Raw genomic sequence first — 12,506 nt, 5'->3', positions numbered from 1 at the left:
GAACCACGTTCTTCAGAAGAGACTGTTTTTTTTTTTTTTTTATCCTATGATCACAACATGCTGCATTTTTCTTGCAAAAAATTTATAGGATATTTACTGAGGAACAATTAAGCATGTGAACAGAGGGAATGGACAAGTTGTTTTATCATCACAATGGCAGAGGATAAATGTCCTAACTATGGTACATGAGGCTGACCAAGGACAGCAGGGATTATTTTAAGTACTTGTGAGTACAGGATATATTCCATACTGAATAACTCCTGATAATTAAAAGCCTGCACTCACAAAGTACTTTTGCTGAGAAAAGTTTCCTTTACGTGGCACTAAAATTGAATTTTGGGAAAATGTACAAATGGTGTATGGACCTTTAATGGGAAGTACATACTAATTAATGATGGTGATGTTCTAAAATTTTCTTTTCAGGTTCCTATCCCAGGTTGTCCCTCAGCTTCAAGCTTAAGAGAAACATTGGCTACTTCATCCTGCAAACCTACATGCCCTCCATTTTGATTACTATCCTCTCCTGGGTCTCCTTCTGGATTAATTATGATGCTTCAGCTGCAAGAGTGGCATTAGGTAGGCAATTTCCCAATGCATATGGGCCTTGGCTCTGTGTATGCGTGCACATACACTTTTCTTATCCAGACATTTGTGATGTATGACCTGAGGGAACCTTGTGTTTTGCAAGAGTTTAGCCATTAGACTTCTGTGCTCTGATTCAGCATTAAATCAATTAAAAATAAATTAAAGTGCTTCCATATCAAAATTAGTTAACCATATAGCTGTTGGTAATGAAATTAGTCTCATCAGTTTGATATTTTTATTGCAACATATTTCATGTATTATTGCTTGCATAATTGTTTAATTTGTATTGGGGCTTGTTTACTTGAGAAGGACTCCTTCCCATATTTTCATTATTCCTGGGTGTCAAACAAGGCAATGTAGTGTGTAGCAAACAAATAAGTGAAAAAGATTCTGAAGTTTCTTTGTTTTTGAGCAGCATGCAGAGTGCAGGAAGCAATAAAGTAAGAACACCAGGAAATCACCTGAAGCATCACTAATTATATGCCTGATTTTTTTAAAACGTTATAACAGCAGAGAAAGAGAATAAATTATATTTCTTTAATGTTTTGTTACTATCTCCAGATAAATGGACTTCTATAAAATCTTTATTATCTTCACTTCTATTTTCTTAAAGCTATTGAATTATTGACTTCTTAACCCTGAGATCCCAATTCAGTCATTACTGTTTTAAGAAAGTCATTCATTTACTCATTCATAAACCATTTGTTAAAGCTGAGCATGACAGTGCAGGCCTACATTTCCAGCACTCTGAAAGACTGAGGCAAGAAGATCTTAAGTTCAAGACCAGCCTGGGTAACTTAGTGACTTAGGGAGACCCTATCTCAAAATAGAAATAAAGACAAGGGCTGGGAATGTAGCTCAGTGTGAAGGCTCTGGGTTCAAAACCAATGCCACATACACATAAAACATGCTGAGCGCTTACAATGCACTAAGCAGAAGAACCACATACAGCGATCTTCTTCTGAGTAGTGAAACGCAGACAGTACATAATTGTGCAAATTTTATCACAGAGTGAGTCTGTAGAGGGAAATGAACAAGGTAAGAATGCTTGGGAGCATAGCTTAGAATGATCATGACAGCCCTCTCAGAAGTTGCTTCTAGAATAAAGACTAAGAAGTTAAAGAACCATGCAGATATCAGGCAGATAATATTCCAGGCTATTCAAAGACCTTTAGTAGGAACAAGCCAAACAACCAAGCAGGGGACAAGTGGAGCCTATGAAAAGTGCATTCAGGGCTATAGTAAAGATGATACTGAGAAGGGACCAAAAGATCACAAAGAGCTGCAGAGGCCATACTAAAAGCTTTGCTTTTATCCCAAGTGAAATAGGGAGTCACAGAGTAGAGAAGTGATGTGATTTAAGTTTGGATTTAATGGGGCCATTTGGCTGTTGTGAAGGTTAGATTGTGATGGCTCAAGAATGCAAGATAGGCTGGGGATATAGCTCAGTGGCCAAAGTGCCTGCCTGACAAGTGTGAGGTCCTGAGTTCGATCCCCGGTACCAAAAAAAAAAAAAAAAAAAAAGAATGCAGGATAGAAGGACAGCCACCTGGACTGAGTCGAGACCCTGTGAGTCCTACCCTGAGAAAGCCGTAGAGCTCCCTGTGTGTATGACCTCAATTATAATATATATTTACGGAATGTCTTACATAGGAGAATGTACTCAGTAAATATTCACTGAATGAGAGAATGAATAAAATCTAATGATACCCTATTTCCCAGAGTTAAAGCCAGTTGCCCATTCTGCTTGTATTATAGAAACAGTGGATAATTGACTCACATTTGAAACGAAATTTTGAAAATATCTTTTTATGTGAGCAATTTGCTACTAGGTTCAGAAATACCTTAAAATGAGATTTCAATAAATGGAAAATCCAACAATGTCTGTTTGAATGCACACATGAAGTACAGGATGATCTGTAGTTGAAAGGATAAAGAGAAAAATGAAATTAGACAAACATAAAGAAGACATGAAAACTGCAAGACACTTCAAAGCAAAAGGAAAGCTCAAATTTATATTTTTTGCAGCTTTAATGAGAAAGAATAAAAACAAAATAAATACTATGACGTTATTGTTAGAAAGATAAAACTAAATCAGAAAACTGTGCCCTCCCAAACATCATAGAAATGAAACTTAATTCTGGGGATGTGCTGTTAGATAGTGTTTAAAGCAAGTTTCCAGAGTTAGAAAGATCCTGGTTCAAAGGATGACTCTACCACTTCCGGTCTCTGTGATTTTGACCTCTAAGCTTGGTCTATTTTCACATCACTACTTTGCTACCAACCTGGACTTTACTCAGGTCTCTGAACCCCCAAAGCTTTTATCTTTCAATTGTGATTTTGAGTGAGACTACTTTTTACTGTTAGAGCTGTCCACTTAACTAGACCAACAACTACAGCCTGACCCAGCACGGCGTTTTCCACAAAGAATTTCTAATATGTTACTGATCTGGGCATTGTATGCCTAATTGTCTAATCCAAAAGCAGAAGAGCACTGAGTTCTGCTTTCTGTTTCTCTTCACTTCTACCTTCTGAATGCTGGCAATCACCTATATCATCTGCAGAATGTGGGCATTGATGTCAGAATGTTGCTGTTATTTTAAATTACTTGATCTCCCTTATTTGCGCTAATTAGTTTCACAGCCTCGTAGTTGGCATCCTTTACTCTCCTGTATGCTTTTCTCCCATCCTTGACACTGCTACCAATTGTTCGAAATTCAGTTTGTCCTTGTGCTGTCTCCCAGCTTGGAGCTGGCTGTGCTCTACATTGCCTTTATGTTTAAATTCCCCACAGGGCTCCCCCGTGTGCAGCCCTTACTTAACTCCCATTCTTCTCACCCTTCCTCCCTTCCTGCCTGATAGTGCACCCAGGATGATTTTCTCAAAATCCCTTAATGGGCTGTGAACTCTCCCTGAAACGCAGGCTATATATAAAGTTCTCTCTATCGCCAGTGCCCTCAATCTATCTTTTGACCTCCAGTTCTTGGTCTTCTCAGCAACATTAACTTTTTTTCAGGAACCAACCCAAAAGTGTCCATTTCCTGATCTCTTCCCCCTGTGATTTATGGCCTTCTCCATTTTAATTCTCATCTTATGTACATGGCAAACGTAACATTTAATTTACATTTTTACACATTTAATCCCTACTATGTATATACATATAAGATAAAAATACTACTAAAGGACATCTTCCAAACTGTGAATGCTCACGTTGTTAACTTACACATAATTCCAGGGCCTAGGGCAAGGCCAGTGTATAATAATGTCCTGTAAACATATGGCTGCATACATTAACATTTACACACAGTCTGAGAACAAAAAGGAAGTAGGAATATTGTTACCCTAATGCTGTCATTTCTTTTCAGGAATTACAACTGTCCTTACCATGACCACAATCAACACCCACCTTAGAGAAACTCTCCCTAAAATCCCCTACGTGAAGGCCATTGACATGTACCTAATGGGGTGCTTTGTCTTTGTTTTCATGGCCCTTCTGGAATATGCTTTGGTCAACTACATCTTCTTCGGGAGGGGACCCCAACGTCAAAAGAAAGCAGCAGAAAAGGCTGCTAGTGCCAACAATGAGAAGATGCGTCTGGATGTCAACAAGGTAAATGCAGATGGCGAACCCTCCTTCCTCCTTAATGCATAGAACCACGCTAGCCTTGGAGATGAGTGCCTTGTTCAGTACAGAAGAAAAGCAAGGCCTAGGGCAGAGAATGGGTAATTTTCTTCAAATGTGTGGTGAGGGAGGCATGGTTAGGGTCTTAACAGATCACTCCAAATTCAGATCCCCTATCAGTTAATTTTAGGGTTTGCCCAAACCTTCATCATCTCAAAATCACATATATTATTTTTCTACATATGAAAATAATGTCTTTATTTATATTTCTTTAAAGTTTCTCACCTTGTTTGAATTTAAAAAGGAAGCTGATGTCATACTCATTGGTTTAACTTCTTAAACATAACCTTAAATAAATAAATAAATAAACAAACACAAAAAACTCTGTACTAAACAAAGGCTCTGGACCTTAGATCTGCATTCTCTTTCATTTAAAAAGGAAATAAGCAAGGACAGAGAGGTGCTGAAGACTCAGAAACAGCAAGACTTTGTCCTGAATGTCATGGGGATGGAAGATAAGTGGGAGATGAATGACACTTCTCCTTGGGTGACACTGCATTGCTTAATGCCATGCACATGTACCACTTAGCATAAAAGGAAGCCCGTGGCAGTGTGAGGCCATCGTCTGGCTGCAGTCAGGCCTATTCAAAGACTCCCTGCACAGTTTTAAACTGTGTTTATTCTTTGGGTCCGTAGTTCTCAACTATAGTTCCCCAGTGAAATTATTTGGAAGGAGTAAAAACTAGTATTGAAATTTGAGTCCTTTGCCCCAAGACTTTTATTCCATTGTCTTGAGTACATGTAGACATCATAGTTCCTAAATGTTCACCAGGTTATTCTAATTTGCAACCAAGGGTCTCTAGTTAGAGGCTTGTGATGGGAGCCCTCTTTAATCCCAAAATGTGACCTCATCTGGCTTGCCGTTTGGCTATTTTCTACACTAAACAGAACAATTGTGTATACATTTAACCTGAGGCAAAATTTATACCCTTTGAAATAAAAGCCATATGCTCTTGATTTAATATTTTCCTGAATCGTGTTTATAAAGTAGTGTTTAACATTGCATTCAATAAATAGTTCATAGTGATAGGGCTAGGAAAGAAGTAATGCTCTAAAGCCATCTGTAGTTATTTACTATAAAAATAATTATGTCATTGACATTTTAATATTGCCAATTTCACCTTAACTTCAAGGATAGCACAAATAAATGATCTCTACCATTGGGATTTATTTGGAGAAAATCCTGTGGACGTTTGTGGTTCACTTAGCTTTCCCACATATTGTCTATAGGTCTAATATTTGATTTTGGACTATTTCTAATCCAGACGATGACATTTAGAGTGATGCAGATTTTAAGTGTAGCCCCTTAAAAGCCCATAAACCACAGGGCATAGGAAATTGTTAGTTCCCAGTGCCCAGTGTCTTACTCATTGGAGTCTGTAGGTGGGTAGGTAACAATAGCCAGTCTCACATTATGGCTAGCTCAGCCTGTCAAATGAGAGATTACTTTCTAAACCAATTTCATGATTTTCCTGATAGTGTAGCCTTACTAAAGAAAAGAGAATGAATAAATAAAACTATCTCCTAGGACTGCAGTTTGAAATGAGTCTAAATCAATTCCCTAATACAAGGCTGACTTAATAAGATAACATCCGATCTCTTTTTCCTTTCATCTATTCTATTTTCATACTAATTTGCATTTAAATGATAAATTTAAGATCTACGCAGTGGAGATTTTATACTGAACTTGAAAAGCTTTAGATAGCTCTAAATTCAATTGTACTGAGACGGAGTTAGAGGATGGCTCCCTGGACAGGTACCTTCGTGTAGAAATGTCCTCCTGGCTGCGTATGGACACATGATTCAGGTAACAGGATATGAGAGAATAAGAAAGATACCTAGAAATCTTTCAGTGCAGTGGTTTTCAAAGCAGGCACAAATTGATCTCCCAGGGAATTCTTGCCACTGTCCAGAGACATTTTTGATTATCAAAACTAGGAGTTGGGAGTTGCTGCTGGTATCCAATGCATGGAGGCCAGGGATAGATGCTGCCAAAGATCTTGCAGTGTCAGGACAGCTTCCCATGACAGAGCATTATCCAGCAAACCATTCAGTTCTTCAGCCTCAAACGTGACGAACTGAGGCCCAGAAAAAATACTCTTATGTTGATACTCTGTATGTGTTAGCATTATGGAGAACTGCCATTTTCTTTGATCAACACAATGCAGCAAGATACTCTCAGTTGTGATTTAGCACAATATAACTGATTGTATATGTTGAAGACAGCTTCAACATTTGCCTTCCCCTTGATGACTGTGTGACAATAGATAAAATCAGCTTATCTGACACTTCACGTATTTCTTCTGTAAACTGGGGTTAATTGTTCTCGCAGTATAGTACTACAAAGATTATTTTGATAATGTATAAAGAGGAAAACATACTTCTTAGTACATGGTAAGCACTCAGTAATTGGTAAATAGGAATAAAATATTAGTACTAGATAATGTTACTTTTAAAATAAAACGTATCATCTTCTGACATATGGAAGACCCGAGCTTGTGTATCTTACATGGTCTAGGATGTAGAATTCATTCACATCCCTAAAGGAGAATATTATCTTAAAAGGAATGTTGCATAACAGAAATTTTAATATTAAAGCCAAAATGCCATTTTTTTCCAATGGCTATTGTCTGTAGAATTTATAGCAAACCCCCTATGTCAAACTTTATCAATTATTTCTTAGGACGGGATACCTGTAGCCATATTGATTAGCTTAAATAAAAGCATGCCCATTTAACATTCCAGATCCCCATGGTTCTTACATAGCCCAGCATGAAAAGTTAAAAAGGATCTTACACCAGGTCCTGATTGTACAGGGCTTTCTTTTGTGCTGACCTCATTAATAATGCCATCACTTCTTAGCAGAATTGTCCCTTCATTCTCTTCTTTCTAACTGTAATTCTAAGCTTATTTTTCCTTCAAAGATTGGGCACGTATAATCAGCGAAGTATTGTCTTCTGTTCAAAATGTATCAGCGTGTAGGAGAGGAATTGAATTTTTCACCTCTGGTAGTTTCCTAGAGAAGGAAGTGATATGCCTCAGCACCTAAACCAGTGATGGCGAACCTTGTGGGGCTTTCAGTGATAACACCTAGTTTGGTACCTCACTAGTGCCATAGGTTTGCCATGACAGACTGTTTTTAAACTGCTTTGTCCTGAGGTCAGGAAGATGGAAATGGGAAGCTGGTGCATGTGGGAACTTCACAAATACTTGCACATTTTTTCTGTGTCTTTTCTGTGTAATGTCTTTTAACTCCGAAGAAGAAAATGTTCAGCGCTTACAAACCCTGTCCTTTCATTTTACTAGTGTAAAAAGTCAAGTTCTTTAAGAAAGTTCAGTAATTAAGCTTGCATAGCAAAATTAATAAATATTTTGAGACCTGGGATTTTTCCTATTTATATTCAATGACAATTCCACTGTGTTAACAAAATAAAAATGAAGTAAAATTCAAAAGCTCATCCCACATTAGCACATATGCTTAGCTCAGTTGACTTCACCTAAAAAAAATCTCACCTACCTGCACATGAAAGTCCATAAACAAATGCCTCTCTGCCCATGTCCTCCTGTGAAACTGGAAAATGTTAATATTTTTAAAATATGCTTTAAACTAATATGAGATCTATGAATATTTTTCCCAAATGTCTTCTTCCATAGCTCAAAGCATACAATCCCTCTCTAAAACATGAAAATAACAAAAGGAAACAATACAAAATCCCTATCCTACAGTTAGGATAATCCTTCCTGTTGTCCCTCAGATTCCAGTGTGCGTGCTTGGCCGCGTATGCGTGTGTGTGTGTGTGTGTGTGTGTGCCCACATGTGTCCTAATAGAATTTACCTTTGCTTGATTTTCCTCCCTATTTTTGCTCACCCAGACAAATTTTCAACTCTCCTTTTTCAAAGTAAAGTTTTATGTTGTTTCTGAGTTTGTTTTTCTGCCAATTGCTAAGTGTATGCATGTTCCAGAATGTAGCTATTCTTGCCTTTCACCACCTTGGTTATTGCGCATTTGAACTTCCTCCAGTGTCATTATTATATTGAGAATCTCAGAACCAGCAATTCTGTAAATAAAGCCACACTGGGAAGATCTCCATTTTTGGGTGTTCTTTATTCAACATTCATGGGTGTTATGACTCTGTATTGTCTCTCTCTTTTGTGCATAATCTTTTGTAATGCAAAGCTGCTAATATCTTTTCAATCTAGTTCTAATACTTGGAATTACATTTCAAAAATAATAATACATTTTTAAAAACTTGATTAATTAGCATTCCCATTCTCTATTAGCGTTGGTCTTTCTTTATGCTTTGTAAAGACCAGTAGCATTTATCTATATCCAATTTACTTTAAACACCAATCCTAATCTACTGACATCAGTCTACTTAATTAGCACATTCTCTACTTTGTCTTCCAGATTTTTTATAAAGATATTAAACAAAATGGGACCCAATATCGATCCTTGTGGGACCCTACTGGAAACCTCTCCCCAACTAGACGGACTACCAATTACGATTTCTCTCTGTATACGGTTAGATAGCCAGTTTTTAATCCATTTATTTGTATTTCTGTTGGGACCAATTTGTTTAGCTGTTCCCTTTAAAATAATGTTTGGGATCTTTACATATAATTTATTTTCATGTGTCCATAGAGATTTGGGGATAAGTTAAATGTTCTCATAAGACCCCAGTGGAGTTGCCTAGGATTATTTTTCAATGTGGATCTAAGCTTCAGTGTTCCATTGAAAAATTATTGTTGTCCTAAAGAAAATAAATGGAACCTATTTTGAGATTTCTTTTCATTTGTACTGAGAGGTTAAAGTACTATTACATATGATGGTGTTTCTTGTTTTGTGGGGTGTTGTTGTTGTTGTTAGTTGGGCAAGAAAGTAAAACCTCTTATGATTGGTTCAGAATTCAAGAACAGATATTTTCTGTCCTAGATTATTGATTTGTGTCTAAGAATGTTTCACTTGCATCAAGTCTTTGTTGCTGTATTGTTATTTATTTTAAAGTAAGTTGGCAGGGCTGGCACTTTCATAATAATTAAGAGGCAGTAATTATCATTATTCTTGGTCACAACTTGTGATTCAAATGAACTTCAAACACAGTCTTGTTTTATTTTTTGTAAATACCTAGAGTTTGGTTTCTGAATCCTCATATGTTTTCCATCCTAACTGGCAAATTGTCAGAAGAGGATTTTGATTGGAAATTTTTTAAGCAAGCCACCTTTCCAGTTACTAGTTGTCCAATACATTTCCTTTTATTTTAATTTCTATTCCTTGGTGAGACAATGATTAATATTGAATATTTATGAATGTTTATATAAGGCCTTACAAGGATGACAAATGAGCTTGCATTATTGTACCTATCATATCTTATGGTCTTCCTTAATTTTATTACTTTGACTTCAAAATCTTTTGTACTTTCTTGAATTACCTTTGGGTTGGCCAACAGGTATGATGAATCTGGTAAATTGCTACTTTGTTTTGATGTTTTGTTACTTTTTTATTCCCTGTTAGGAGATTATTTGGAGAGTGGTAATTGACTCCAGAAAAAGAGATGTTTAAAAGATTTTTAACCATCATCTTGGTCCTAATCTCCCGTAGGTTTTAGCACCTACTATGGCTGAGCTATCATCAGGCTATGTCATTTATGTCCATGCTAATGTTGCTATTTTTTATGTTAGTAACTTTTGTTGAACTTAAAATGGACTTCATTGGGTACTATTCTGTGTAGAATGCTTATAACATGGAAGAAAATATAAGTGAAAGTTGGAATTTGGATTTATAATACAAATGGTTGAAGAATGTTTTATTTTTCAAAACACAAATCAAATCACACTATATAATTTGTCTAATGCCTGAGTAAAGCCATATAAAAATTCAGAATACCTTCATGGCATGAGCATATTTTGAAGAAAATTTGTTTCTTTTGTGTATTAAATTGTTTAGTTGATGGCTTCAGAGTTACTACTCCACATTAATTTATTAATAATGACCCTTTAAGAGCCTTTATTGTATTTCATAAAATACTATGTTGAAGAGGTACTCAGTGAGTTACAATGAAGTATGAACTTTAATATCTTCTGTTTTGTCTTTTTTTTTTTTGGCTATGTCTTTATTCTGTCCCTTGAGTCCTCTTTTAAACTCATATTCAGAGTAAAATAAGGATTTACAGTTCAAATGTGAATTTTTTATTAACAGTTCAAATGTGAGATTTTAAATTAAACTTTTAATGTGCAGAGGCCTCAAGATATATGTAAGAGTTCAGAGAGGCACAGGAAGATTATGAGATGCTAGGGTCAGATTTAACTCTGTTCCCATTCAGGCAATGTTTTTCATGAGCCAGGTGACTTTGGACGTTTTTAACTTCTCAGGTTTCCCAACTGCAAGTTGAAAACACTAATTTCAGCACAAGGTCGTGAGTTCGGTTCCAGGTACCAGAGAAAAACCAAAAAAAACCCACTAATTTCAGCCTTCTGGAGCTGCTGTGAGGGTGAAGAGAGATAATTATGTTAAGGACCTTTACATTACTAGGCAAAGAGCACTCAATTAATGGTTGCTATTATTCTGGAGATGGTAGCTGGTAGTGTGTGTCTTTCTCAGTTTGTTTTTTTTTTTAACTTCATTACTGTTTTTCTGATTTTAAAACTAATTCATAATTGTTCTTAAACATACGAATAAAAGGCAGTGAAAACTAACTGTACCCTCTCCCACATAGATGTAATCATTGTGAACCCTGCTTTTTATTCACAGCTAATGGCATTCTTTCATAGAAATAATCGTATTCTACGATTACATAAATACTCATGATTATTATTTTAGCCTTTTAATGTATTTAAGCATATAGATGTATAATTTCTAATAGTATATTTTACTGAATGTGCATAATTCATTTAACATGTATTGAATGAACACCTATTATTAGATGCTTGTGCTGTTTCTAAGTGGTTTTCTATTATAGACAACTCTAAAATAACCATCACAGCAGTGGCATGCTTACATAACACTGAGACTTGATATATTCCTTAAAGTGCAGCTTCTGGCTCCAAAATTATGTCTTTAAAATGAAACATTGTTATATATTTTTGAATTGTTCCCTAAAACGGTCTTCTATTGTTTACATAGTTACTGGCATCGTAGAGGAGCACAGTCATACATGTGTGTGCACACAAATACCCATACAGACATGCATACAATCACCTCTTTCCTAAAATGAGAAATAAATTAGAAAACAGTGTCACTGGGTCCAATTGTGAAACTATTAAGGTGGAGAGACTGAAAAATAAAAACCCCACACACTGTTTCCTTTCTCTGTCTAAAGATCCCAGAGAATAAAATAGCAATGGGAAAAAAAATGAAAGAAAAGCAAGCAACACCCAACTCCAGTTGAAACTCTGCTAAGAAGCGGAGATGCACAGGCAGACCCAGGGTTGGTGCAACCAGAATTAGGAGAATCCACCCAAGCTACAGCCGAGCAAGTGAGAAAACCCAGTAGCAACATCTTTATCAAGATGAAGAACCTCAACAAAGAAACAGCATGACAGCTGTGAGAGAAAACTACCCATTGTGGTGGGGCAGGGACTCCTCATGCAAAACCCTTTATCAAAAATAAAAGGATATATCGCAGGACAAACTAAAATATTGCATAACAAATATACCTTACCAAAAACTGGAAAAGATTAGGAAACACAAGATCAAGAATGAGACAGTGAATAAAAGGAAATTGAAAGGGAAAAGCTGAAGGTAAATCAGGTTTTTTTACAAAGTAGCAAATCCATATGCCTAGGAATGTTATACAGTAGTTATATCAGCTAAAACAAAAGAAAACAAAATTCAAAAGAGCATAAAGCCTAGAGGATTTCATCAATAAATGCTATCAAACATTCAAAATTAGGTAATTTCAGTAGTGCTAAAGTTCTTGTAGGTCATAGCAAGTACAGCAAAGCCTTCCAAATAATGTAGAAATTCAGATCACATAAGTATGGTATCAAAACCACATTATAAAACAGAACTTTGGAAGGAACGTATTGATCCACTACACTAATGAATGTGGTGGGATGAAAGAAAAACCTTAAGTAAATTTATCAACTTGAATCCAGAGAATGTTAATAACAAACTAGATTACAACCACATGTGACCTCAGCATACAGAGATAACATTACTAATTACATATACAAGTTGGAAGAATGAAAAAAAACCCCTTCAAATAGATACCAAAGATACTATAAATAAAAATTGAATAT

The 12,506-nt window shown here is 36.1% G+C and overlaps 1 protein-coding gene across 2 annotated transcripts in view; it reads left to right on the top strand.

Annotated features, from left to right (window-relative positions):
- Gabrb2 (gamma-aminobutyric acid (GABA) A receptor, beta 2) overlaps positions 1 to 12,506 on the top strand; it is a 236,935-nt gene that overhangs the window by 197,145 nt on the left and 27,284 nt on the right. Inside the window, exons 7-9 of one of the 2 annotated variants that reach the window (XM_005376271.1) lie at positions 424 to 576; positions 3,951 to 4,195; positions 8,677 to 8,790. In XM_005376271.1, coding sequence (XP_005376328.1) covers positions 424 to 576; positions 3,951 to 4,195; positions 8,677 to 8,790 — 512 coding nt within the window. The remainder of the gene's footprint in view (positions 1 to 423; positions 577 to 3,950; positions 4,196 to 8,676; positions 8,791 to 12,506) is intronic. The other variant, XM_005376272.1, reaches the window with a different exon arrangement.

Source organism: Chinchilla lanigera, unplaced genomic scaffold (genome assembly GCF_000276665.1).
Source record: "Chinchilla lanigera isolate Chin_1 unplaced genomic scaffold, ChiLan1.0 scaffold00007, whole genome shotgun sequence".
Taxonomy (NCBI): Eukaryota; Metazoa; Chordata; class Mammalia; order Rodentia; family Chinchillidae; genus Chinchilla; species Chinchilla lanigera.
The sequence above is the reverse complement of the archived record's forward strand: the minus strand, read 5'-3'. Positions and strand labels throughout refer to the sequence as shown.